General features: G+C 68.4%; 2 protein-coding genes across 4 annotated transcripts; both read right to left on the bottom strand.

Moving 5' to 3' along the window:
- Window positions 1-4,095: 4,095 nt before the first annotated feature.
- CEP131 (centrosomal protein 131) lies at window positions 4,096-19,316 on the bottom strand. 3 transcript variants are annotated; one of them, XM_086762687.1, is made up of 27 exons: window positions 19,294-19,316; window positions 18,642-18,842; window positions 17,602-17,687; window positions 16,774-16,888; window positions 16,280-16,398; window positions 15,713-15,826; window positions 15,454-15,603; window positions 15,001-15,118; window positions 14,103-14,219; window positions 12,937-13,105; window positions 12,698-12,798; window positions 12,390-12,572; window positions 11,843-12,034; window positions 11,592-11,729; window positions 10,913-11,038; window positions 10,707-10,823; window positions 9,336-9,365; window positions 8,215-8,317; window positions 7,709-7,910; window positions 7,293-7,400; window positions 6,992-7,109; window positions 6,737-6,811; window positions 6,508-6,650; window positions 6,070-6,247; window positions 5,749-5,945; window positions 4,318-4,378; window positions 4,096-4,220 (listed from the first exon to the last, which is right to left on the bottom strand). In XM_086762687.1, exons 2-27 carry the CDS (start codon window positions 18,819-18,821, stop codon window positions 4,146-4,148), a joined length of 3,315 nt encoding a protein of 1,104 aa, XP_086618813.1. In that variant the 5' UTR covers window positions 18,822-18,842; window positions 19,294-19,316; the 3' UTR covers window positions 4,096-4,145. The 3 variants fall into 3 exon arrangements, with proteins under 3 accessions (XP_086618813.1, XP_086618812.1, XP_086618811.1); XM_086762686.1 differs by lacking the exons at window positions 9,336-9,365; window positions 18,642-18,842; window positions 19,294-19,316; XM_086762685.1 differs by lacking the exons at window positions 9,336-9,365; window positions 18,642-18,842; window positions 19,294-19,316 and having other exon boundaries at window positions 11,843-12,037.
- Window positions 19,317-21,975: 2,659 nt separating this feature from the next.
- Window positions 21,976-26,557, bottom strand: TEPSIN (TEPSIN adaptor related protein complex 4 accessory protein). The gene is made up of 13 exons (XM_086762703.1): window positions 26,433-26,557; window positions 26,028-26,100; window positions 25,768-25,859; window positions 25,581-25,674; window positions 25,294-25,361; window positions 25,083-25,161; window positions 24,626-24,697; window positions 24,034-24,240; window positions 23,739-23,913; window positions 23,323-23,436; window positions 23,046-23,124; window positions 22,798-22,932; window positions 21,976-22,509 (listed from the first exon to the last, which is right to left on the bottom strand). The coding sequence occupies exons 1-13, from the start codon at window positions 26,472-26,474 to the stop codon at window positions 22,051-22,053; spliced, it is 1,689 nt and encodes a 562-aa protein (XP_086618829.1). The 5' UTR covers window positions 26,475-26,557; the 3' UTR covers window positions 21,976-22,050.
- Window positions 26,558-26,655: the final 98 nt, after the last annotated feature.

A 26,655-nucleotide genomic window follows, 5' to 3' on the forward strand; every position in this document is an offset into this window, starting at 1 on the left:
GCAGCCGTCCCCTACCCGGCCCCGAGGAGTTGTGCCGGTGCTGACCCGGCCTGGGCACCGCCAGCTTCCCGGGACCGGGATGGGATCCGGGATGGGACCCAGGATGGAGACCCGGGTGGGACCTGGGATGAGAGCAGGGATGGGGACGAGGGATGTGACCTAAGATGGGACCCGGCACGGGACCCGGGACGGGGACCAGGGATGGGGACCCGGGATGGGTCCCAGGATGGGACTCAGGATGAGACTTGGGATGGGACAGGCAGCTCTGCCCCCAGGCTGCCCCTCGCCCCCAGCCGCCCCGACGCACGCGCAGTCCCGCACACCCCACACTCCAACCCCGCAGCCCAGCTGGGCACCCCTGCACCCACCGCCCCGTGCACCAGCAAAGCCTCAGCCGCGCAGCCCCCAGACCCAGCGCGGCAGCACCACAGCGTGGGGTCCCCGTCGGGCCGGGGGGCCGCCCTGCTGCGGGGCCACACCGCTCAGCCTCGTGTGCTCGATGCCGCAACCCCGGCACGTGGGACTGCGCCCTGCGAACACGGGATCCTCTGAAAACCAAGCGGTCCCAACCCCCTGGCAGGGACCAGCGCCCCGGCAAAGCCGTGGGTGCAGCCGGTCACCGAGCCCACCCAGAGAGCAGCCGGGACCGGGTGGGACTTTCCTTCGGGGCCACAGCGGGATGGTCCCAGCCCGGCCCTGTGAGCCCCATCCAGGAGCCACCGCTGCGGGACAGCGGCCCAGCCCGCGCAGGGCTCGGCTCTCAGCACGGGGCTCGCGCTTCCCCACAGTCGGTTTTAATATTTAAAGCCAAATTTTTGCGTACGCAATTAATTTTTTACAAGACTTCAAGCTTGCAAAGAACACCACGCTTGCACATGTCACGTCGCCGCAAATAGATACAGGGTTGGAAAAATTACAGGAGAATAAACACGCTCCCGTCAGCCGGAGCCAGCTCGCTTCTCCCGAGCCTCCGCGCTTCACCGCTCCGGAGCAGCTGGGACCCACACGGCCCCCAGGTCGCTCTGCGAGGGGCAGCGCGGCACCACTGGGCCCTCCATCGCCCGTTTTGCTTTCGGGGCACCCTGGTAGGGGCACAGCCCACTGGCATCCACTGCCCCCTGGGTTCCCCATCCCTGCAAACGGCCGCGTCCCCGCGTGCGTCAGCCCCCCTGGCTCCCCCGTACGCTTTCCCGGGCCTCAAACCAGCCAAGCGAACCCGGCACGGCACCTGGCACCCAGGAGGGGAGGGGGATTTGGGCGCCGCGGTGGCATCTGCGCCCGCCGGAGCGGCTGCGGCGGCGTGGGGAGCGAGCGGCCGGACGCTGGGGCGGTTTACACGGCCAGCCCTGCTCCTCGTGCGGCTGAGCTGGCGTCGCCCGAGTCGCAGCACCCACCAGCCCGTCCCGCGGCCCCCGCCAGCACCCAGCCGTCCCAGGAACCCTCGGCGCCTGAAGCACGTGTGGCCGGTGCGGAGCGCAGGGCGGGAGGGGATCAGCTCGACGCCTTCCCACCACTGGGCAGGGGCCGCGGTGGCTTCGGCGAGTGGGAGGGGATGGAATCACGCGGCTGGCGTGGTCGGGGGTGGCAGGACTCCCCCCAGGGAGGGCAGCCTCCACACCCAGTGTCCCTGCCATCCTGCCTGTCTGGGGCGGGATGGGACGGGATGGGAAAAGGACAAGGACGGGGTGGGCTGGGGATGGAGCTGGGATAGGGATGGGATAAGGATGAGGGATGCGGACAAGGTCAAGGACAGGATGGTGTGTGTGCTTGCCCTGCCCTCCCTGGGAGCCCCTCTCCCCGGCTCCTTGCAGTTTTCTGACGCGGCTGTGAAGAGAAAATCCCAAAGAAGAAACGGGGCCAAAAGCCCCGGCAAGGAGCCCCCAGGCACCACCCGGGGAGCAGCCCTGAGCTCAGGGCCGTGGCAGGGACGGTCCCACCCCGGCAGGGGCCTGTGTCCCGCCAAAGGCACGGCGTGGCACCGGCTGGCGGCGTCCCCTCCTCGGCCGGGCACGCCACTGCCGCGTCTCGGGCAGGCGAGCAGCACGCTCGCCCCAATTAGCAGGGGAAGATTACCCCGCACGGATCCTGCCAACTCGCTCCGGCTTCCCGGCTGACTTGTCTGGAGCTGCGGCTAATCCGCTCCGGGGCAGACACCAGCTTGAGCCGCGATCTCTGCGCGGCGGCTGCCAAAAGCACCCTGCGCTCCTGACCTCCTTCCCGGCCCCCCGCAGTCAGCGGGGCTCTGCTCACCCTGCCGAATCCCGGCGAGGGGAGAGGGGGTCCCGAATCGGGGATCTTCGGCAGAGCCCGCAATGGCCGCGCTGCCACCGATGGCCTTGCTCACCGCCCGCCACGCCCCTGGGACGGGGACAGGGCTGGGGCCGCAGGGGACCCCCGGGGCACGGGGAGGTGGACGTCGGGCGCTGGCGCAGCAGCACGGCGCAGGCAGCCATCCGGCAAAAATCTGCATCCCCGGTTATGCAATGCCGCTGATTTATTCATGCCTGAACCGGGCACTGGCCTAGAAATTGGCCTCGGCGATGCCGGGGAGGGGCAGGGCTGGGAAGGTGCCGGGGGACGGAGCCCCAGGGGACGGCTGAGCCCCAGGGGAGGCTGCGGGCGCAGGGCCCGGCGCACAGGGCACCGTGCGCAGGTGCTCACCCCACAGCCGGGGATGCCGGACGGGGCAGAGGGTGCTGCCGTCCTGCACATCGTCAGGAGAGCTGCACACAGGCCCCCGGGACAGGCAGAGAGGGGAGCGATCCCCTCCTCTCCTCCCGCGCCAGATTTCACATCATTTCACCGCAGCACTGGCCATCCGGGGCCGCGCTCGGATGGAGCGGGAGACGCCGGCAAAAGGCTGCGGCTGGCCCGAGCGGAGGCTGCGAAGGGGTGGAAGACAGAAGCGGCGCTCAGGAAACGGTCGTTAGAAAAAGCAACAACAGTGAAAACAAGCGCGGTGCCCAGCCTTTTCCCGGCAGAACAGGGCGGCGTGCGCCTCCCCGGCCTCGCTGCTTGTCCGGAGGGCTGAGAGGGGCAGCTGGGCGAGGGGCGAGCGGGGAGCGGCACAGCCGCGGCTCAGCCAGCCCAGCCCCGAGCCGAAAGGAGCCAGGCAGGGCCCAGCCACCCTCGGCCGAGCTCCTCCGCAGCTCCCAGGGGTGACCAAGGGTCCCTCTGCGCCCCAGTCTCCCCGGGAGGAAGGGGGCTCTGGCAGCGCTGCGTGGGGCGGAGGGAAGCCCCCCTCCCACCTCCCACCACCCAGCGCAGGCCGGCCGGATGAGAAACACCCTGGGACGGGGATGAGCAGACATCTGCTCGCCCTCCACACCAGCCCCGGCCTCCTTGGAGGGAAAAGGCTGCGGCGGAGCGTTCGCACGCTCCCCGCCGAGAGGAAACAGATGCCGCCGGCTCAGCCCAGGCGTTTCCCGGCGCTGTCACGGGGCGCTGAGAGATTTGCAGGTGGCAGAGGCTGCAGGACCACGTCCTGCCCCAGCCGTACCTCCCTCCCTCAGTCCGGGTATCTCATTTTAGGAGGGACGCGAGGCCCAGAGCAGGGAGCTGGGCGCAGTCGGAGCCAGCGCTCGCACGCTCGGGCTGCTGGGCAGCAGCTCCCAGTCCACCCATCCCTCACCAGCCAGCGGGAACAGGGGGGCTCAGCCCGGCCCCCAGAACAGCGGTCCTGCCCTTCAAATCTCCAGCTGCTCCTAAGAGGAGGCTCCTGGCCCCCCGGCTCAGCCCCGAGGCGCAGGTCCCACGCATCCCACCCCTGGGAAGGCTCTCGGGATGCAGGAACACGGGTAGGGAGGGTCTGTCGCCCGCTCACACCGGGAGGGACAAACGCACCGGTGAAAAAAAAGAAGCCGCGGACGGCAGTGGGGCAGAGGCCCCCCCTTCCCGCAGGGGACACAGAGCGCAGGGACGGTTGTAGAAACCAGCGCGGATTTACTGTTAAAACACACCCACCAACACCCGAAGGCTGCCAAGCGCCCCGGCGAGGCTCGCGGCCGCGGCACCGGGACCGGGCTGCGAACAACAAGAGCGGAGGGGAGGGAAGGGACAGCGCGACCCCAGCCCCCCGCGCGCGGCTGTGCGCTGCCCCCGAGCGTGGGTCCGGCGGGCGCCCGCAGCCCTGCACGGCACCGTGGTCACTTGGCGGCCAGCAGCTGCTTCCGCTGTTGCTCCAGGAGGGCTTCCAGGCGGTCGGCTCTCTGCACGGCCGCCTGCAACAGAGCACACGAGAGGGAGAGCTCGCCGCGCCCCTCGGCACAGCCGCGGCGGGACGCGCAGGGGGCCGGGCCCGGCCGCCCCCTCACTCACTTCGTACTGCTTCCGAAGGCCGCTCACGCTCTCCTCCTTCCTCGCGACCGCCGTCTTCACCCTGAGCAGACGGACACAGAGAGGCTGAGGACCCCGTGGGGACCCAGGAGGGCGATTTTGGCACTGGGGGAGGCGCAGTCCCTCGCCCCGCACCCGGCGCGCTGCAGCAAGCCAAAGAGCCGCGGCTCCGGGCGCGGGGAGCCATTACACACTGGAAGCGCCTTTGAGCGTTACGTAGTTTGAATCGAGTCATCCATAGGAAAGAGCCATTAGTGACACGAGACTTAATTAATGAACAGAACCGCAGCGAGGGGATTTTAAGTTTCTTTCCATTTCTCAAGGCCACGGTTGCTGCCTCACGGCTGGACTCTCCCACGGCTCGGAGCACCAGACCTTCTGTGCTTCAACAGCCCAAGCCGCATGTGAGGGACGGGGGGGAAAGGAGATCCTCCTTATCGCATACGCAACGGATGACCTTGGCTCTCGGAGCGAGCGGGAATCACTCGGCAGGAGCCGGGAAAGCCAACAGGCTCTGCGTTGCTCGTACAGCAGCCTCTCGCTGCTGCTGGCGGTGAGCAGCTCTGACAGACACCGACGGCTCTGCACCACGCCGGAGCCTTAGCGCAGCGCTCTGCCCCACGCAGAAAGAGTTCCCGCAGGAGACCACGCGCTTCCCCTTCCGATTCTCCTTCCACTCGCAAAATCCCTCCCCCGCAGGCAGACTGGAGGGAAGGGGAAGCCTTACACTGCTGCTGAGCCTGGCTCCCAGCACCGTCTCCCCAGAGAGCGCAGGATGGAGCACAGCCCCACGGCACTGCCCCACGGCACAGCCCCGCTCGCGAGCCCCTGCTCCCGGTGAAGCAGGTCCCCAGGGTGCTGTGCAGCCCAGCGCCTGGGGGATGTCGTTTTGGGGATGTCACAGCTGCCCTCAACCTCCCTGGCCATGCAGTGGCCTGCCGAGCCCAGACCCAGCAGCCGACTGCTCCCTCTCCTACGTTTCAGGGTGGGAAATCGGTTTCGTGGCCGCTCTGGAGCAGCGGATCTGCAGAGCAAGATGCCATGGCTGCAATCACACCTATCACAGAGCTGAGGGTGAGCCCGGACGGCTCGCAGAGCTCCTGCCAGGGAGGAAGCGCAGACGGAGCTGTGCTGCTCGCCCGACACTCGCGTCCTCCAGGCACGCAAAGGAGCGGCCCCGGGGACAGGATGACACAGAGCAGGCTAGAAGCCACGTGGGCCAGAGGATCCATGGTGGCTGAGCAGGCAGCCAGCGGGGTGAGGCTGCTGTCCGTTTTGCCCCAACAGCACCGTACGCCATGCCTGAGGATGCAGCACTGCAGACACGCTCCTGCGACACACCCCAGGCCAGCTCCGCGTTCGCAGCCCCCAGTATGAGCCCAGCCCGCAGCAGCAAAGCCCCGGCAGCCTCACCTCCTGTGAACCTCCTCCAGCTCTTTCTCCTTCTCCCGCACAACCCTGTCCAGCTCCAGGCGCTGCCGGGCTCTCATCTCCACCATCTCTGCCTTCAGCCGTTTGTTCTCCTCCTCCATCCCCACCAGCCTGTCGGCAAACTCCTGCCGAACCACTTCCGTCAGGCTGCTCCGCTCCTGGGCCAGCTGGTCCTTCACCTGCAGCAGGGCAGAGAGGTGACATCAAGGCACTGACAGGCACAGGGTGACACAAGGGGACAGAGCCAGACAGGGCATGGAGCAGCGAGAAGAGCCAAAGCCCCAGGCTCTGCTCCTCCCTCACCTTCCGGATCTCCTCCACCTCCTGCTCCTTGTGCTTCAGCAGCCCCTGCAGACGAATGCTCTCCCCTTCCAGCTCTGCCAGCCGCCCCTTCAGCTCATTGCAGCGCTCCTGCAGCTTCCGCTCGGACCTCTCCAGCTCCTGGAGCTCTACCTCGCACTTGTCTCGGATCCTCTTAATCCTGACGGGAGGAGAGGACAGGCAGCCTGGCTCAGCCCGGCACGGCAGGGACCATCCCCGCCACCTCCGTGCTGCAGGAGGGACTGCGACCCAGCAGCAAGGACTTTGTCCCTGCGTGCTGCTCCTTCCTGCCCTAACGCTGCTCACACCCACAAGCTACAGTGCCCAGAGCTCGCTGCAGAGACGCGCAGGGCTCTGGGGAAGGGGACCAGGCTGTGAGGAGCAGAGACTCGTGGGCTCCCTCCTCCCTTTTCCCGCTACCTGTTCTCTGCCGCCCTCTCGCACTCCTCCTTGGCCGAGGACATGTCAGCCTCCAGGCGCTGGATCACCAACTCGATCTCTTTGTCTCTCTCCTTCCTCATCTCCTCCCGCAGCTCCCGCTCCCGGGAGAGCAGCCAGGCTTCCTGGGGACAGAGATGGCAAACGCTGCCTCAGTCCCTCTCGGAGCCCGAGGGTGGCACCTTTGGAGATGGGCAGCCCCTGCTGTCACCTCCTTCTTCATGTAGTTTGCCTCCCAGGCCTGCTTCTCCATCTCCAGCCGGTCCTTCAGCACATTCATTTCTGTCTGCAGAGAAACAAGACAACAACCACTCAGTTCTGGCAGCCACAGCCTCCCAGCATGGCCCCAGTGAGGGCACGGGGCTCAGCAGCGCCAGCACGCCTCACCGCAGCCACGCACTGGGGACTGGACTGCTTGCACCCAGGAAGGATAACCCGGGGCCCAGAGGTGCGGGGAAAACCAGACCTGATGCCGCCTCTCCTGCTCCTCCTTCTCCTTCGCGTACTCCTCCTTCAGCGCCCTGGTGACGGCCGAGCTGCTCGCCTCCAGCTGCCGCCGCAGCTCCTCCGCCTCCGCTCGCTGCCTGCCCACACACAGACCGCAGCTCGCAACGTCCACGCCGGCCCAGCCTCACGCCCCCTCCTTGGGATGCTTCCCCACGGCCCCTGTCGAACACCAGCCCGCTTCCCACCCGAGGAAACCGGCCCCACTGTTCCCGAGCTCCAGCCCTTGGCCGCCACGCGGTCTCTGCTGCCAGCCCTCTCACCTGGCCGCTTGCTGGCTGAGCCGCTCCTTCTCCTCGGCCACCTCCGCGTAGAGCCGGCGTCGCTGCTGCTGCAGCGCCTGCTCCTCCTGCTCCAGCTGCTGCTCGCACCTGCGGGGCAGAGCGGCCTCAGGGGCGCACCTGGCTTCAGGCATTCGTCTGCCTTTTCACCCCATCCCGTCCTGTCCCATCCCATCCTGTCCCGTCCCGTCTGCAGCCGCCCAGGGGCTGGTCCTTTGCTGGAGGATGCCCCTGGTTCACTGCCATCTCCCAGCTCAGGCTGGCGGAGAGCAAGGGGCTGCTCCCCGTGAATATTCACTGCTGCAAATATTGAGAACCCACCGGCACACAGGTGCTGGACACCACCCCCACGCTGTGAGCCCCAAACTGCCCTCAAGCCTCCTCCGGTGACAACATACCGCTGCCGGGCCAGCTCCCTCTCCCGCTGGCTCTGCTCCTCCTTCTCCCGCTCCAGCAGGTCCCGCAGCTCCTCTGCCTGCCGGCCGTAGCGTTGGGCGGCCCGCTCATCCGACTGCAGCAGCTCGGCTTCGTGCAGCATCTTCAGCTTCCTGATGTCCTGCCTGTGCTTGGCGATGAGCTTCTGGATCTCCGGCTCCAGCCCTGGGGCAGCAGGGAGGACAGTCACCGCGCGGCCCTGGGGCTGGCCGGACCCCAACGCCGGTGCCCCTGGCCCTGGATGGCTGCGGACACACCAACTAGCACAGAGGGGCTGGTGAGAACGGGACGGTGAGCACGCACGGACTTCCTTGCCCTCTGGCATCTCAAACACGGAGCAGAGGCTGCCCACGCTGAGCAGCCCTTCCCCGAGCTGCCAGCAGCTTCTGCAGCCCCTCTCCCGGCCCAGCACGGACGCGACCCCTGCGCCAGCCTGGCCCCAGCCGCTGCCGGGGGAACGTGCCCGTACCTTTCACAGTGATCTCTTTGATCTTTTTGGTTTTCTCATCAATCCACTTCTCCCGCCTGATTTTCTCAGTTGTGCTCATCAGTTCCTTCAGTTTCTTAATCTCCTGTTTGGAAGCAAATGGAGAACCTTTAGAGACAAGCAGAGGAGAAAACCTGCTAGCCTGGGAGCCTGGCCGTTAGGAGGAAGCTGCAGGCAAGAGCAGACGGCCCGATGTGCGCTCGCGCAGCTGCGGCCACGTTCTCCCAGTCCAGAGAAGCAGCCACACGCTCTCCCAGTGCCTTCTCCTCCCTCTCACGGGATGGGGCTGCTGCTGCCCCGCAGACTTTGAGTGCGGGGGAAAAGAGCAAAACCCTTGGGAAAGCGGGCGCTGGCTGGGACACGAGAGCGCCTGCGGAGAGAGGGGAACCGGGGCTGCGGACGGCCCCCGCGCACAGGGCAGCCCATCTGTCAGCAACGCGGGGTTGTGCGTGAAGACGCTTCTTTCTCCAGCCTTCCCTCTCCCTGGCATGGAAAACCCTCCGGCAGGACGGCAGGCAGGCCTCCCAACACTGCGGAACCACCACAGCCCAAGCTCCTGCGGCACCCCAAAACTCCTCAGAGACCCGCAGGCCGCACAGCTCCAGCACAGCCGCTGCTCTCGCCTCCTCCTCTGCCTGCGTTTACCCCCGGCTCTCCTCTCCAGCCAAAAAAATGGAGAAACACTCGGCCCTGCTGCCCACAGAGCTCTTCCCCAGCATGGGGTCACGTACTTCTGTGCTGGGGTCTCTGGTGAGAAAGGCACAGGCTGGTGGAAGGCCCAGCGCGGCCAGAAACGGCTCTGTTTCGGCATGGGCAGATGATGAACACGTGCGGGACGTGGGACATGTCACAGCTCTGGAGGACGAGCGTGAGGCTGGACACCCAACAGCCGCAGTGCGGAGACGAGCAGGGAATAGCACGGGGCTGCCACACAGCTCGGGAAAAAGGGCAGGAAAATGGCACGGGACGACAGGGAGCTCCCGTCCCAGCCCCGCTACCTGCAGGTGCCCGTGGAGCCGGAGCAGGTCAGGGCGCGAGAGCAGAAGAGCAAGGCACACAAAAAAAAAAAAAAAAAAAAAAAAAAGAGCAAAGACCACATTTACCTCGCAAAAGGGGCCCAAAGTGCGCCAGACCTGGGGAGAAAGAAAGGGGGTGGAGAGAGAAGGGGAATGGCAGTCACGGGGGAGAGGGGAGAGAGGCCAGGCCAGACAGCCGCGTGCACAGGAGAGCCACGGGCAGGGCGGGCGCGGGGAGCGGGGGTCCCAGGGAGCGAGGGAGGCGCTGCCAAACCGGCGGTTCTACTGATGCACCGAGGGCCCGGCAGCACCGCCGGCAACCACAGCTCCGGCACGGGGACCGCAGCCCTGCCGGGGACCGCAGCTCCGGCACGGGGACCGCAGCACTGCTGGGGACCGCAGCTCCGGCACGGGGACCGCAGCCCTGCCGGGGACCGCAGCTCCGGCACGGGGACCGCAGCACTGCTGGGGACCGCAGCTCCGGCACGGGGACCGCAGCACTGCTGGGGACCGCAGCTCCGGCACGGGGACCGCAGCACTGCCAGGGACCGCAGCTCCGGCACGGGGACCGCAGCACTGCCGGGGAGCGTGCCGCACGGCCGGAGCCCGGCTCACCGGGAGCGGGGACAATGAAGCGGCCAGGGAGCAGAGACGGTTCCCAGTCTGCTCCCACCGCTGCGAGCGGGGAGCGAGAGGTAACGGGGGCACCTCCTCTGCCCCGCGCAGGCTGCAGCAGCAAACCCAGCCCCATCCCTCCACGGGAAGGGGCCCCTCCGCGCACCAAGCACAGCAATACTGCGCTGCCTTCTTTCTCCCAGCTGGGCTCAAAACCCAGGCTTAAAAATTAAGGCAAAGCAAGCCGTCGCTTTGTGCGTGAGCGTGCCCTGAGCTCGGCTGCAAGGCCGAGGGCGAGCAGGGACCGGGGCAGCGGAGCCAGGCCGAGCCGCGAGCCGGCAGTGCTGCCGTCCTGCCAGAACCGGCGCAGGGCGAGCCGAGCTGTCGCCGTATGCAGGAGAGGAGCTCCCTGCGCGCTCCCGAGGGAAGCTGCCAGCCAGCTCCCAGGAGCAGGCAGCACGTCCTCGCCGGGAAAATAGCCCCATGTGTGCCTGCGTGCTGGGCAGGGCCACAGCCCAGCAAAACCCAGAGGCCTGTTACTGTTGCTCACCCGCCCCGTGCTCCCCTATAACCTTATCCTCGTTTAGCTGAGAGCACCCCTGCCCCTGCGAAGGCGGCGGGAATTCACCCGGCTCAAGAGGATACGGCCACAGGAACAAATTCCTCTGGTTTGTGCCAGCGCCTGCTTTCACCCCTGCCAAAGCCGGGTCCCCCGGCCGCCCCCCCGGGCTGGGGAAGAGCTCTGCCCACAGCAGGACGCGTGGGAAGTGGCTTTCCGAGCAGAGCCCCTCTGGCCGCGGCACATCTCCCCTCCTCGCCCCTCCACCCTCCCTGTTGTCTCACCAGCTCGTGCTGCTCCTGCATCTGCGTGATCTTCTTGCCATACTTCTGGTCCACCTGTTTCAGCTCGGCCACCACAGCCTCACACCTCTCGCTCAGCGCCTTCTTATCACCAATGAGCTGCGCAGGGCGACGAAAAGGCGTCAGGCGGGGTACAGCCACCTCCACCTCCGGCTGCGGAAGAAGCGGGAGCTGGGATGGGAGATCACCTGGTCGATGAAGGTCAGGTGCCTCTGGATAGCTGCCTCATACTGTTCCCTCTGCAGCTTGAGCTGGTGGCCGAGCTCCTTCTCGGTCTGTTTGACGTGCCGGACAGTCAGCTCTCTCTGCTGAGCCTTTTGGGCGCAGGGAGAAACAGCCACGCGACGTTAGAGGGAAAAGTTACACCAGCACATGTACACAGCACAACTGCAGAACCCAGAAGGCACTGCCGGGCCAGAACGGTGAGGAACAGAGCCAAATTAAGTCCCCGGTACACACCTCCAGCCAGCAACAGCACCCAAACCCCCGCGGGACAGAGGAAGAGCTCAGCCAGGTCCCGAGCGAGGGTGCCTGGAGCCGGCAGGCAGCTGCCAGGGAGGGCAGGGCGAGGAAGGCTTTCAAAGCCGGGCGGGCAGCACGGAGAAAGCAGAGGGAAGCCCACACCAGAATGGGAAGGACCTTGCATGTCTTTCCCACGCTAAGAGTGACAGGGAGCGCACGTGCCCGGCAGCCTCCAGCCCCTCGGCGCTGGCTCTGGGAACGCTGCAGTGCTTTGCTGGGGACGCAGATGGGAATCGCTATTCGCAGAGCTCTGATTTTGTGCTTCAAAGCCACTGCCCTGGGAAACATCTGCTGAGGGCTCCCCCTCTCCGTTCCCCAGCAAGCAAGAGCATCTGGCTCACGCACCAGGGCGGTCTGCAGCAGGCTGATGGCTCGCTTCTTCTCCTCCACCTCCAGCTTCAGCCTCATGATGGAGCTCGTCACCTCCGTGGCAACAGCTGACGCCTGCTCCAAGTGAGCCAGCTCCTCTTCCGACAGGAGACCCTGCAACAGGGGAAAAAAAGCAATGAAAAGGCGGTGGGAACCACCTGGCACCAGGACAAGGAGACGGGAGCCCCACCTCTCCAATCCGGAGTGGCTCTCGCCTCAGCGCTCACCTCCCGCTGCGTGGCCGAGGCGGCCGACCTGGGCCTCTCCTGCTCCGACTTCTCCATCTCATCCAGGAAACTGATGATGCTTTGGAGCTTGGCCTCCGAGAGCAGGGCCCCGTCCTCGGGGACCCCCGGGGAGTGGTTCAGCTTCCCAAACTTCTCCAGGTTATCAGCAGTCAGGGAATTGGAGCTGGGCTCCTGCTGGACAGACACGGCTGTACGTGAGCACCCAGGGAAGGCTCGGGAGAAGAGGTGCCGGCTCTTCTCCATCGCTGGAGCCCAGTCCTCCCACCGCACCCCAGTAACCAGCCTTGTCCTCTGTGCTCACCCCGCTCCCGCCACAGCCCTCGCGCGGTTTTGCTCCTCCTTGCTGACGCCCAAGCCCCAGCTGCACCAAACTCCTCCGCTGCTCTCCAGCAGTGAACCAACCGCGTTTCTCGCCCTCCACCCCGCAGCAAGCGCTGGGAGAAGGCAGCCCGTGGCGGAACCCGCTCTCACCAGGCAGCCGTCGCCGTCTGGGGACGGATGCGAGCGGCCTCGGCCCTCTGCCTACCCCTTCCATCCAGGCGTATCTGTCCTTCCTGAAGCCCTTCGGCGGGGGCAGCAGCTCCGGCTCTTCCTCCAACAGCCTGAGCGTGTCCAGCAGCTCACTGAGGGTGACCCTGGACTGAGCCCTGCTGACAGCAGTCACCACCGTCTCCACATCCTCGCCACCCGTCTCTCTGGAGCTCACGTCCTGGAGGGGAGGAAGGTGCAGCTTGCCGTAGAGTTTGCTGGATCCCGGATCTCTCCAGAAGCCAGCGACGGCTCCAAAGTCGCCCCGGCAGAACAGCTGGTGCCCCAAGGCACAGCCAGACCCACCTGCAGCTTGTCCTCTGCTCCAGGGTCCCGCGAGGGCGCGGAGCCAAGCTCTGCGAGACCGCTTTCTTCTGGCTCCGCAGCCACCGGGTGGCAATTGGCCTCTGCAGGAACCAGACTGCTCTCAGGTACTTACAGCAACAGCCCCTCCGCAGCAGCTCCCCTGAGCGAGAGCCGCCCCTCCGTCCCCCTCGTGTCACGCACGGCTCCCAGAGTGCAGGAGACCTGCGGAAGGGGCTCACCGGCGTTATTGGCCTTGGTGACGCTGCTGGCCGGGCTGACGTTCCTTGCAGACGCGGGTTTGGCAGCCTTCCTCTTTGCCACCCTTCTGCTCTCCTTCAGCAGCGCCAGCTCTTCTTCTGCCAAGCGCTTTGCGTCCGAAGCCTTTTGGGCCCTTTTCTGGTGCAGCTCCTGCGGGAACAGACCAGCCGTCAGCGTCGTGCCCGGCCCGGGGCGTGCTCTGACACCCGCCTGTGCTGCTTTGAGTGCTCGCAAGGGCCCGAGAGACAGCGACGGCCCGCACGCCTGCTGCTGAAGGGTTCTCAAGGACGGCTCTGCTGAGAGGAAGGAGCAACAGCTCCGTCTTCACCGCTCCGAGCAGAGGGGAGCTGGCAGCCAGGGTCTCGCCAGCTCCATGTGGAACAAGGGCTGCTCACACGCCCCTGCGCGGCATCCTCCGCTGCTCCGTAACGGGCTCCAGATCCCGAGGGCCAGGCACCGCACAGCGCGGCAACGCCACAGCGCCCGGGGGCTGCCGCAGCCGAGCCTGGGGAAGCCGCTTAAGGCACGAGCACGTGTTTGCAAGGCCGCGGCAGCGTTCTGCCGTCTTCCAGCTGCTCACTGCTGCGTCTCCCCTGACTCCCCCGAGAAAACACGATTCCATTTAGGGCAAAGAGAAACCAGGGTGTTAAAGCAACCTTCGGCCACTCCGCAAGCCAACATGCAGCTCCCCGTAGCCTGTGCCAGCCCCTCATCCGTGCCGCAGGAGCACCGGCCCCTTCCTGCTGCAGCCGGAGCTGCGAGAGCGGGGTGAAGACGGCAAGGTGCTTCCCGCCCGCGGGCACAGCGCGGAGCTCAGCCCGCCCCGGGGGACCCAGCTGCCGAGGAGGGTCCCTGCGCCGGGGCACTCTCCGAGGAGCTGCAGTTCCAGTCTCCCTGTTCCAACGCGGTCGCCCTTTCCCCAAGAACTAGATCGAAACCAGCTCCGGATGAGCTGCCAGGGCTTGGCAGAGCACAACAGGAAACCGCTCTCCGGCACCTCCGTCTCCGCAGGGAGCACTCCACTTCCAAGGCTGGCTCCAGCTCTGCTTTGAGCAAAGCCCCAGGAGATGCAGAGGAGCGGCCCACGCGCTGCCTCTCAAGAAGATGCCAACAAGCTTGCCTCACGCGGGCCTTGCCTTGTCCCTACCTGGATGGCAGCGCGTCGGGCCAGGCGCGCCTTCTCCTCTCGGATCTTCCGGCGTTCCTCGTCCTTCCTCTCCTGCAAATCCAGGATGTTCCCTTCCTCCATCCGCTGCTGCCTTTCCTTCCAGAGAGGAGGGTCAAAAACGTTACCGAGAGCTCTCCAGCACCCACCACCCACAGCAGAGAAGAGGGAAAGGGCACAGTGCACCCGAGGTCACCCCTTGTCCGGCCCTTCCATCCCCCCTCCTCTCCCCTCCGTGCGCGTGAAGAGCCCTCAGAAAAGCCCCACTTTAGAGAAGGTGATTTTCTTCAGCTACAACGTGTAATTATTAGTCATCTGGGTCTGAAACCTTCGAGGAGACAGGGCTTAAAAATAGACTCTCGCATGCAAGAGCCATGGTGCTCTTTGTTGTTGGGATAAATAATTAAACACAAAGAAACACAAATAGCTGCAGATGACTTGTCGCTCTCCGAGGAGCCGGCTCGTTACTGACTCGCTACAATGAGCTGAGACAGGGCAGCCCTCCTCTGGCCACGAGCGCGTCCGAGACAAGGAGAATTCCGCGGGATTTGTGCTGCCGCTGCCAAGCGCCCGCCGGCACGCAGCTGAAGGGAGCTGGGAGAGCGGAGCCGTGCAGCGCCGAGGCTGGGGGCTCCCGGCCCGAACTCCTCCTGGAGCCAAACCCACGCTTCCCCGCTGCGTCTCTGCGGGACGGGACCCTCCTCAGCTCTCGGGGCTGCAAGGGCCGGGCCAGATGGAAAGGCAAAGCCCCCTCATCTCCCACAGCGCAGGGCTCAGTCGGAGGGTCTGGCGACTACAGGGACCCAAACTCTCCCCCCAGCGAGGCGAGCGGGACACGGGTGTCAGAGGGCCTGTGCTACGAGGCAGCGGCAGGACCCACCTCTCTTTGGGAAGCCAGCAAGCGCCTCAGAGCCGCAGCTCCCGCCCTGCGCCGTTGCGAGTGGCGCCGGTACCAGCGCTGGATGGTGACAGCGGCCAGGTTGACCTGCTGGATGAACCTGCGGGGAGAGGGAGGCTCAGCGCGGCCACGCCGTCCTCCTCGGCCGCACCGGCCCGGCCCGCTGCCGCAGAGCGCAGGCTGCGCACGCGGGACTCGTTCTGTCCCCTCGCGCCCCGACTCAGCCAGGCCGTCTCCCGGGCTGGCACTGGGAGGAACTCGTGCCTTTGACGAGGAGAACTCAAAGCGCAGAGCCAAGTCACAGCGAGGGTGAAGCAGGCGCTGCGGGTGCGCTAAGAGGGGCTCTTCCCAAATCTGGAGCCCCACAGGACAGGGACGAACCTGTACCAGCTCCCCTGGAGCTCACCCCGCCACCGGCACCGTCCTCCGCCTCACCTCTCCGCCTCCTCCTCCGTCACCTCCCTCCTTCGGGGCGGGCTGCTGTTGTTGTTGCGGGGCGTGATGTTGTTGCTGGAGAAATTCTTCTGAGACTTCACAAAGCTGCTGCTCTCGCCGTCCTCGTTTGAGGTCGCTTTGACAATGTTGCTAAGGAAAAGGTGAAGCTGCTTGGCACCATCCTGGCACCATCCGTGCCACGCCTGCACAGGAACACGGGGGCAGCGCGGCCACCGAGCCGGGACCTCACCACGCTTACTTGAGGGAGCTGGGCGCCTGGTTGGAGCTCTTGGGCACAGGGCCCTTCTCGGTGGTGGAGTAGTTGTTGTGCACCATGGTGGTGACGCAGTTGCCCATCGCACCCTTGTTGCTCCTTTTGTGGAGAGAAGGCGAGGCGTTAGGACCGGCTGGATCCAAAGGGGACAGCACGCGCCGCGGACGCTCCCTGCGTGGCAACTCTCAACCCAACCGTGACCGTCTGGAGCGGCCCCAAGGCGAGGCCTCACGAGAGGCTCAGGTAGCCGTTACCTGAGGCACAGCCCGAGCAGAGCTAACCGCCTGCCGTCCAGGTGATTCTACACAGTCCTGGCTTAAGTCTCTCCTGGCCCTGAAGAGCTCAGGTTTTACTCGTTCCCTTTCCTAGAGCAGTCTCTCCCAACCGCGTCCTGGCCAGCCACCCTGGCACACCGTCATCGGTCTGCCCCGTGCTCGACCCTCGTGCCCTGTCAGCGGCAGAGCACCGGCACCCCCTCCTCTGCCCGGCCGTTTTCTCCGCGTAGTTCCTCCCCGCGCCAGACCGGCTCCGGCTCAGCGCCGCCCCTCCTACCGATTGTTGGCGGTGAAGTTGGCTGCCAGGAGCACGGTGGCTTCTTTCCTCCTCATGCCCGCGGGTGGCTCAGCGCCGCGGGAGCCGGGGGGGCCCAGGAACGCTCGCGGCTGATCGTCCTGCCGAGGAGCCAGCAGTTACCAACACAGGCAAGGGCCAAAGCCACGTCCCCAAACACCAAAGCCACGTCCCCAAACACCACTCTTCCTCGTGCCTCGCGGCTTTGCCTGCAGCTCTGCCTGCCTCCCCGAGAAGCCAGGAGCACGGAGGTGACGGGCCGGAAGCGCTGGGTCAGACGCAAGGCCAGTGCAGGCCAGAGGACCAGCCAAGCACGCCGGCCACCTGAGCCGCGCCAGCTCTGACTGCTGGCCGAGGAAGGGCCAGCCCGGCCGCCCCGGCCGCGCCGTACCACCCCAAACCCTCCCACTGCTCCACCGACCCCTCAGGCAGGCAGGGCCGACAGCCCACCCGCCCCAGGAGGCCACCGTCCTCACCAAGATGTTCCAGGTGGTTTTCTTTTCTGGGGAGGTTTTGCTCAGGCTGGGTATTTTCTTTCTTCCCCCAGAATCGCTCTCAAAGAAGGCCAGGAAGTCTCCGGTCTGCTCTGAGCTTTAGCCCAAACCCAGGGAGGGCAGAGACAAGGAGAAAACACGCGTCCTGGAGTTAATATCGCACGCAGACACGCGGCAACGAGACAGCGAGAGCAGGGTTCTCATCCCACACAGGCTGCCGCAGCGAGAAGCGTCGAGGCGAGGGACACCTACTGCCTGCTGCCATGACACGGGGCAGAAAGGGCTGGGGAACCACCCCACCGCCACAAAACCTATCAACGACTCGCTCTTGCACAGAGCTCTGGACCTCAGCACGATCTGCAGGGGTAGAATCCATCAAAGGGATGGGCCCAGGGCTACAAGGGAAGGGGAAGTCACCACGCAGACAGCCCCAGGAGCTCGCTGGAGACAGAAGGAGAACTTCCATCTCCTAACACGGCCCAGCGCGGCCCGGGGGGTCCATGAGGTGCCGCTGTACGTGAACGGTCCCGCCTCTTGGAATTCATTTGAGCGTCTCTTGTGACACTTCCCAGCCACAGAAACACACTCTGCTTCCCCAAATCCTAATCAAGCGGCCTCCGCTCCAAGAAAAACCCAAACAAAACCCCAGACCTTGGCTCTCCAAGGGCAGGTTGTAACCCTGGGTGCGTAGGACAGAGCTTAACGCAGAGTTTCGAAGGGTTCTGGTTCCCTCTCAGGACAGGAGAGGTCGGACAGACCAGCGAGGTTTCCCGCAGCCCCATCCGGACCCGCGCGTGGCTGGAGCCGTACCTGCGCGCGCCGTTCACCCGCGGGTTGACCTGCGTGGTGCTGTTGGAGCGCCGGAGGTTGTTCATCGCCCGGGACCCTGCATCGTCCTGTGGAGGAGAGCGCGGGATTCAGCAGCGGTGTTACGGAGAGGGGCGGGCAGGTGGAGCTGGGCCGCCTGGCCCGGACAGGCTCCCTCCCCCCTGTGAGCCAGGCACCCTAAAACAGCCCAACCGGTGGTGCCGCGCTTCGCCCCTCCAGCACAGCCCCGGCACGGCGCCGCCGACATCCCCGCGCCTGCGCTGCCTCTCAGGCTCCCGCGCTGCTGCTGAGCCAGCAGAAACGCATCCGTCTGCGTGAGCTCCCGGCTCGTTACCCGCCGTGCCCGTTACCCACCCCGGGAAGGAGCAGGAAGCCTGCCAAGGCTGGACCCGGCAAGCAAGCACCCGGGGCTCGTTCCTTCTGCTGAGAAAGCACTGACCGAAACCCCCGCTCAGCGAGACACCGAGCCCCCAGCTCTGCGGAGCCCGGCAGGAGCGGAGGGTGCTCGGCAGGGCACAGGCTGGGCCCGAAACCGCATCTGGCAGAAGCTACCAGGAACTGGGGAGCTTCCAGAAGGAAATCAGCACAGGGAGGTGACGGGCAAGGGAGGCAAGAGAGCGAAGCCGGACACTCTCCCGTTGCCCTTCTGCGTCTGGTAACGGGTTGAGAAGAGACCTGACGGGCAGCCGATCGCTGAGGACAATCGGATTTGGGGACCGTGGCTCCGCAGCACCCAGAGCTGCAGCTCTACCAGCGCCTGGACCAGCCCCCTCTCCCTCCCGACGGCGGCGCGGCCGCTCCCCGTAACACCCAGCCATGCCACACGCTCCAGGGCCCTCCCAGTGCCACCTCCCGCCCGGGCTCCTCTTCAAACCTCATCCCGCGGGCTCAGCGCGGCCCCGCGTCCGGCAGCCGGGAGAGCGGGCGTGCACCAGGCACCCCGTAACCCCCCCGCGCGCCTCCCTGCCCCCGCGCAGCAGGAGGGACGCGGGGATGCGGCACCTCTCCTGCCCAGGACTCACCCCAGAGGCGTTCCTCTTCGGTTTGCCGTCGGCGGTGACCGAGACGGAGCGCGCCACGTGCTTGGCGGGAGAGGCGCTGCTGGGGCGCCGCAAGACCGGGGCGGGGAGGCCCGTCAGGCTCAGGTCCACGGTGCCGGCACCGGCGCCCGGGGCGGAGGAGCTGCTGCGGGTGCTCTTCATCCTCGCGCAGAGAGGAGGGGCCTGGAAGCAGAGCACAGACCGAGAGATGAAGGCACCAGAGCAAACCCAGCCTCGTCCGGCAGGGAAACCGCGCGCTCCGCTCCCAGCCGTCTCCTACGGACGCCGGCACGCGGAGCCGTAACCGTTCTCAAGTGGGACAAAACACCTTCCTCCGCATTGCTGCACGCTAAATGACCCTGCACGCGAGGCCTGGGGAGGCCCCAGGCGAGCTCCTCACAGCGCCCCACACCAGCAGCCGCCTCCTCGCCACCCTGACCTCGCGCCCCGGCCGTCCCGTGCCCCGCTGCCCCATTTACGCCCGTGGACCCTCTCTTCACGGCCAGCAGACGCCCAAGCTGAGAACAGCCCCGATCCCCAGGCCGGGCTCCGCGCCGCGCGCAGCCTGCGGCTGGCAGAGGACGACGCGAGCCCAGAACGGCCCCTTCTGCCGAGGCCGGGGGGTTCAGCTCACCCCGCGCCCCGCCTCGCGCAGCGGCACTGGAGAAGCAGCCGCGCAGCTCCCGAGGGCTCCTTCCCCCGCCGCTCGCTCCCAGCCTCTGCCGAGAAGCCGTCCAGAAGCGGCCGTGGCGCAGGGAGAGCCGAGCCGCGTTCCCAGCCGAACGCCGCCGGGACGTCGCGTATTTCTTCACGTGCTGCCACCCAAACCCCCCAGCCCCATCTCACAGAATCACGGGGCGGTTTGGGTGGGGAGGGAGCGTTACAGCCCACCCAGTGCCACCCCGCTGCCAGCAGCAGGGACATCTCCAACCAGATCAGGTCGCTCAGAGCCCCGGCCAACCTGGCCTGCAATGTTTCCAGGGATGGGGCATCCACCGCCTCTCTGGGCAACCCGGGCCAGTGTTCTACCACGCTCAGTGTAAAAAATTTCTTCTTTTTGTTGAATCTGAATCCGTTTCCTTCTGGTTTAAACCCGTTCCCCCTCGTCCCATCGCACCAGGCCCTGCTGAAGAGTTTCTCCCCGAATTTTCTCCAGGCCCCCTTTGGGCACCGGGAGGCCGCTCTCAGGTCTCCCCGGAGCCTCCTCTTCCCCAGCTCTCCCAGCCCGGCCTCACAGCAGAGCTGCTCCAGCCCTCCCATCATCTTCGTCGGCCTGGACCCTCATCATCCTCTGGACCCTCCCCGCCAGCCCCACATCCTTCTGATGTGTCCCCCCCCTTCCTTTCACCCCCCTCGCTGCACCTCTGGCTCCAGAAACGCACAAAAAAAAAAAAAAAAAAACAAACCAAAAAACCCTTTTCGATAGAAACCCCCAGGCCCCACGGGTAAGGGGCCTACACCCCCCTGCGCCCCCCCCCCCAACCCCGGGGAAGCGCCGAGGGGGGGGCCGGGGGCTGGGGCCGGGGCTTCCGCCCCGGCCCCAGCCCCCGGCCCCGCCCGAGGCCCGGGCGTTCTCCCCCCCGCCCCCCCGAGCCCAAACCCCGACCCCCTGGTACCGGTCGCCCCGTCGAACAAGGCCCAAGGCCGGTTCCGCCGCCGCCGCCCCGCGTCCACCTACGGCCGGCTCTCGCCCCGCCCACGCTTCGGCCATTGGGCGGAGCTGGGAGGCGGCAGCCAATGGGAAGGGACGAGGGGGGGGGCGGGACGAGGAGGAAGAGCAGGGAGGGAAGGGAGAGGGGCGGGGTCGGGGAAAGGGGGCGGGGTCGGGGAAAGGGGTCGGGGTCGGGGAAAGGGGGCGGGGTCGGGGAAAGGGGGCGGGGTCGGGGAAAGGGGGCGGGGTCGGGGGAAAGGGGGCGGGGTCGGGGAAAGGGGGCGGGGTCGGGGGAAAGGGGGCGGGGTGATGGGCGGGGCTTGCCCCATAGGGGCTGGGGGAGCTGCGGGGCAGGAGGAGCCATGGGGCAGGCCCAAATGTGGGGCAGGAGGAGCTGTGGGGTGGACCCAGCTCTAGGGCAGGAGGAGCTGTGGGGCAGGAGGAGCTGTGGGGTGGACCCAGCTCTAGGGCAGGAGGAGCTGTGGGGCAGAAGGAGCTGTGGGGTGGACCCAACTCTGGGGCAGGAGGAGCTGTGGAGTGGACCCAGCTGTGGGGCAGGAGGAGCTGTGGGGCAGGAGGAGCTGTGGGGTGGACCCAGCTGTGGGGCAGGAGGAGCTGTGGGGCAGGAGGAGCTGTGGGGCAGGAGGAGCTGTGGGGTGGACCCAGCTCTAGGGCAGGAGGAGCTGTGGGGCAGGAGGAGCTGTGGGGTGGACCCAGCTCTAGGGCAGGAGGAGCTGTGGGGCAGGAGGAGCTGTGGGGTGGACCCAGCTCTAGGGCAGGAGGAGCTGTGGGGCAGGAGGAGCTGTGGGGTGGACCCAGCTCTAGGGCAGGAGGAGCTGTGGGGCAGGAGGAGCTGTGGGGTGGACCCAGCTCTAGGGCAGGAGGAGCTGTGGGGCAGAAGGAGCTGTGGGGCAGAAGGAGCTGTGGGGTGGACCCAACTGTGGGGCAGGAGGAGCTGTGGAGTGGACCCAGCTGTGGGGCAGGAGGAGCTGTGGGGCAGGAGGAGCTGTGGGGTGGACCCAGCTCTAGGGCAGGAGGAGCTGTGGGGCAGGAGGAGCTGTGGGGTGGATCCAGCTCTAGGGCAGGAGGAGCTGTGGGGCAGGAGGAGCTGTGGGGTGGACCCAGCTCTAGGGCAGGAGGAGCTGTGGGGCAGGAGGAGCTGTGGGGTGGACCCAGCTCTAGGGCAGGAGGAGCTGTGGGGCAGGAGGAGCTGTGGGGCAGGAGGAGCTGTGGGGCAGGCTGGCGCAGGAAGGAGTCACAAGTTCCCGGACCCGAGCGTGGGGTTTATTGGTGGGTCCCGGCCCCACTGGGATGGCGCCTTTGTCCCGCCCCAGCCCCACGGCCGCCCGCGTGGGAGCCGACGGGGCACCCAGGAGCGCCCCACGGCCACGCCGGGTCCCCAAACCGCCCCCCAGCTCTGCCCCGGCTCCCCCGCGCAGCCCAGCCGCGCGAGGGGGGGCAGCAGCCGCGCCCTTCCACCGGCCCCCGGGAAAGCGGGGATTTTGGCAAAAAAAAACCCCAAACCAGCGCAAGCGGCGTTATAACCTCAGCGCAGCCCCGGCCCCCGCGGCCACCTCACGCCCCGTGGCCCCCGGCAGCCCCCCTTCCCTCGCCCCGTTTGTTTTCCCGCGGGGGAGGCTGGGGGCACGGGGTCCCCGTCCCCACCGAGGGGCGGTGGCACCGGAGGCCCCGCGGGGAGGGAGGGCAAAGCCCCGCAGCGCCCCGGGAGCCCGACGGCAGCTACGCGTTGAGAAAGGCGAAGGCCGAGGGCTGCCGGCCGCCACCCGCGTCCATCTGCCCGTCCCGGGGCTGGGACGGCGCCGGCGGAGAGTCCGGGCAGAGCACCGCGCCGCGCCGCGCCACCAGCTCCATGCCGGCGAACAGGGCCAGGCTGCGGGAGGCTGCCACGGGCCCCGCCGGCCCGCTCGACGCCTCCGGCTCGAGGGGACGGGCTGGCGCCACGGCACCGGGCCGCCCGCGGGTCTCCGCTTCCGTCCCTCGCTCCTGGCCGCGGGCCGGCGCGGGCACGGGGAGCGGGGCCGCGCTCAGGGGGGTGAGGATGCTCTCGCCTGGCAGGGGCGGGATGTCCGTCAGCAGGTCCCCGGGGCACGGGGCCGAGCCCCCGGCGGGGCGCGAGTCCGGGCGCGCGTTCTTTGGGGAGCGCTGGCCTCCGCAGAGAGCCTCGAACTGCCGCAGGAGCTGCGCGAGAGGAGCGGGAGTGAGAGCGGCGTCGGCAACGGGGCCCGGCCCCCAACACCTTTCCCCAGGCGGAGAGACCGTCCCGGGATCAGCCCCCGCGCGCCCCCCGCCCCGGGCAGGGCGCATCACAGCCCCCGGCTCCCCGCTCCCGGGAGAGGCGGACAATTCCCGCCCCTCTGGGACACGCACGGAGCCGTTCCCAAGAGCCGGGGGTCCCCGAGGACGGGCAGGCCGGTCCCCGCAGCCCCCTGCCCCGCGGAGAGGGCACAGGGGCGTCCCAGGAGTCACCTTGGTTGCCCGGTTGGCGACGGGGCCGGGGCTGCCCCGGCCCAGCTGCTGCAGGTGCGGCCGCGTGACGGCGAAGATCTGGTCCGGGGAGAGCAGGTCGGAGCACGCGAGGGAGGAGATGGCGCACATGGATCTCTGCGGGGCGGAGAGCGCGGCTGAGCACCGAAACACCCCGGCGCGGCGCCGCTTCGCCCCCCGCCCCGGCCCCCACCCTGCGCCCGCAGCGGGCGGCTCGGCGCGGCGCTCACCATGCGGACGCTGTCGCTGGGGTCCTCCAGCGCCCGGCTGAGCAGCTCCAGCACCACCTCGCAGTTCAGCAGCCCGCACCTGCCCAGGCGAGGGGGTTACAGCCGCACCCCGAGCCCCGGCAGCGCGCAGCCCTCCCGCCCGGCGGCATTTTGGCCCCGGAGGCGCAGGCCGGGGGGGGTGAGAAGGGCTCAGGCCGCCCCCCGAAGCCCCCGCAGCGTTCCCTGCCCGGCCCCCCGCCACCCCTGCTCCCGGCGAGCGTCCCCCTCGGGCACTCACTCCTTGACCAAGTGCTGCGACTCCTCCCTGGTGAGGAAGACCCGGGCGCCGCGGGTCAGCGCCGACACCAGGCTCACCTCCCGCACGCAGTCGCCCAGGCTGTCGGCGTCCGCCCTGCGCGGGGAGAGGCCTCGGTGGGGACGGGGGCCGGCCCCGCTCCCTCCTGGGGGCCCAGCGCAGACCCCGCTGCCCTCCTGCGGGCAGGGAGCCGCTCCCTCGCAGCTCCCTCGCCCGCGGCTCTGCCCGCCCGTGGGCTGCCCGGGCTGGGAGGCCAAACGTCCCAGGAGGAATCCAGCCCAGCAGCACCAGAAGACTCCAGTTAACGGGGAGGGAAACAAGGGCACCGCTCCTGTAGACGAGGGGAGCGGCTCAGAAGGTCCCGGGGGAAGGGGAGCCCCCCCGGGCCCCGTTCTCACCTCTCGGCGCCGTGGCTCGGCTCCCGGCTGGCCCCGGAGTGGCTGTCGCTACCCGACTTGCTGCCGGAGTCCGAGGCGCGGCTCAGCTCGCCGTTCCCCTGCCAGGAGTCCTGGGAGCTGTGCCCGCTGTCCGCCTCCTCCCAGCCGCCCCCGGCCAGCCCCGGCTGGTGGCTCGCTGCAGGGAGGGCAGCGGTGAGGCGCTGACCCCCAGACCAGCCCCAGGACCTCGTGGGGACCCCCGCCAGGCCCCCCAGCAGCCCACGGCCACCCCAGCCCCGTGGCGGGGGGAACCTACCTCGGGTGCTGTGCGCTGCGGCGGCTGCTGGAGGCTTCACGGCGCCGGCCGGGCTCCTGGCGGGCGAGGGGGCTCTCACGGGCTCGTAGGCGTCCTCGTGCAGCTCCCTGCGGCACGGCCGGGGCCCCTCCGGCGAGGGCAGCACGGCGTGGGCCACCGCTTCGGCCGCTCGCTGGATGGTGCTGAGGAGGGCCTCCCCCGGCGAAGCTGGGCAGAGGACAAGGCATCAGGCGCGTCCCAGGGAGCCCAGCCCAGCCCCCAGGCACCCACCAGCCCGCGGGGTGACGGGGGGGACGACGGCGGGGACCCGCCAGCAGAGAGGAGCGGCCCTGGCAGCCGGGCTCCGGGCACAGCCCGGACTCCTGGCTGGACAACGGGCGCGAGGAACACGCGGGAGCGACCGGGACAGCCAGGGGACACGAGCCGGCCTCCCGCACCCCGAGAGCAACCAGGTGAGGCGTCTCAAAGCGCCGGGAGCCCGGTGCGACCCCGGCAGGACCCGGGGCTGCGGCGTCGCGCCCGCGGGCAGGGCAGCACCGAGCAGGGCACCCACGCGGGGCGAGGGGCAGCACGGCGCACAGCCAGGACTCACCGGAGCCGCTCTTCTCGCTGCTGAAGCCGAATCCTTGCATGGAGCCGCGGGGGCTGGGCCGGGAGCCCATGCCTGGGGGAGGCAGAAGGCACATTCAGGGTCAGCACAGGGGTTGGGGGTCGCCCTCCACCGCCGTTCCTCCCCCCTGCAAGCACAGGGGCGTGCCCGGGGCAGCGCAGGGCACGTACAGGGGAAGGCCTGAGAGGGAAGCCAAGGGCAGCGTCCCCCCGCTCCCCCGGCACGTTTTCCCTCTGACACCTGCTCTGCCCAGAGCTGCGGAACGTCCTCAGCGAGCGGAGCCGGGGCCGCAGAGGGGCAGGGGCACAGCCAGACACCCGTCACCGGGGCCTGCAGCACCCTGCCCTCGCCCCCAACCAGTGGACCCCTGCACGCCCACAGCTCCAGCCGGGGGACCGGCCCGCGGGGGCTGACGGGGCCGCGAGGGGCCTGCACTCACCCGCGGGAGGCGGGGGACGCGCAGGCAGCGCGGCGGGCTGGGGCAGCGGCGCATCCGAAAAGAGAAGGCTGGCCAGGTCCTGCCGGGAGAGACGGGGCGTGGGCAGAGAGCTGGGGAGCACCGGGCCGCCCGGCTGGGCCCCGACGCAGCGGTCCGGGACGCAGAGCTGCCCCGAGCACACCCGGCACAGGGGAACGGGGCCGGCACTCACCTGCGCGGCCGCCCGCACCTTCTGGTTCAAGCTGTTGCCGTGCAGGGGGTCTGGGGGCCCAGAGAACGCTGCCGGGCAGGGGGTCAGGAGGGCTGGGGGACGCTCGGCTCCCAGGCACGAGGCAGGATGGGGCAGGGCCCCGGCCCCGGCCAGTGCCCGGCCTCTGGAGCAGCCCCGCAGGCAGGAGCCACCCCGGGCTCTGCCCCGCAGCCAGGCCGGGCTCTCCAGCACCACGCAGGGCGGCCCCCCGCTCCCCTGCCCCGGCGCCCCCCTCCCCACCCCGTTACCTGCCGCCTCCCGGACGAAGCAGGCGTTCCGCTTCAGCTGCAGGACGAACTGGGGGGAGCCCTGGGCGCAGGTGTGCAGCAGGATCTTCAGCACCTGCGGACGCGGGGGGCTCGGGGTGAGCGGGCCACGTCGCGGCCCCCCGGCCGTGCCCGCGCTGCGGCCCCGCAGCGGCCTCCCCCGCCCTACCTTCAGCTTGACGCGGCTGGAGCTGCTCTGCAGCCGGCCGAGGAGATATTCCAGCAGGCACTGGCTGCTGCCGGGCGACTCGTGGGAGATCTCTGGGCCGGGGTCAGGGAGCCTGCGCCCCGCAAACGGCGCCGCGGCCTGGCTCGGGGGTGCCCCCAGCCCCCCGCCCCGGTTCCCAGCAGCTCTCGCCCTCCGGCCCCAGCCCCGCGGCCGCCCCGGGGACCCCCCCCAGCCCCAGCCCCAGCTCCCCGGAAGGATACGGGCGATCTCCTCGAGCAGGTACCCGGGGCAGGGGGCGGCGTCGTCCGCCGTGCCCCTCAGCAGCACCGGCAGCTGGGGGAGGGGGAGGCGTGAGAGGGGCCAGGCCCGGGTGGCGCCGGGCACGGCCACCGCGGAAGCTCCCCCCTCTCGCCCCCCCCCACCCCAGCGAGACCGCAGCGCTGCACCGACGTCACCGCCCTCGAACAAATGACATCACAGCTGTGACATCAGAGGGGAAGGGCGGGGCGGGGCGGGGGGGTCACGGCAAGGCCGAGGGGTCCCGGGCTCTGACAGCGCGCGAGCTGGGAAGGTGCAGCGATGACATCACGAGTGGCAGAGTGACGTCACGTCCCCAGGCAGCCCCCCCAAACACCCTCCCCCCCAACCCTTCGCCCGGCCCGTACCCGGCTCAGGAAACTCAACCGGTCTCGCAGCGGCGCCGCCATGACACTGCCGGCGCCGGCCCTGCCCGGCCCTAAAGCAGCCTCGCGGCTCCGCCCCCCGGAAAGCGCCGCTCGCCAATGAGAGTGCGAGAAGCCGCCGCTCGGCCAGTCATCGGCGAGGGAGGGCGGAGCTCCGGGCGGAAGTGCCCCCCGAGGCTGACGCCGGCGGCAAAGGGGCGGGAGA

Source organism: Chlamydotis macqueenii, chromosome 18 (assembly GCF_036417535.1).
Source record: "Chlamydotis macqueenii isolate bChlMac1 chromosome 18, bChlMac1.mat, whole genome shotgun sequence".
Taxonomy (NCBI): Eukaryota; Metazoa; Chordata; class Aves; order Otidiformes; family Otididae; genus Chlamydotis; species Chlamydotis macqueenii.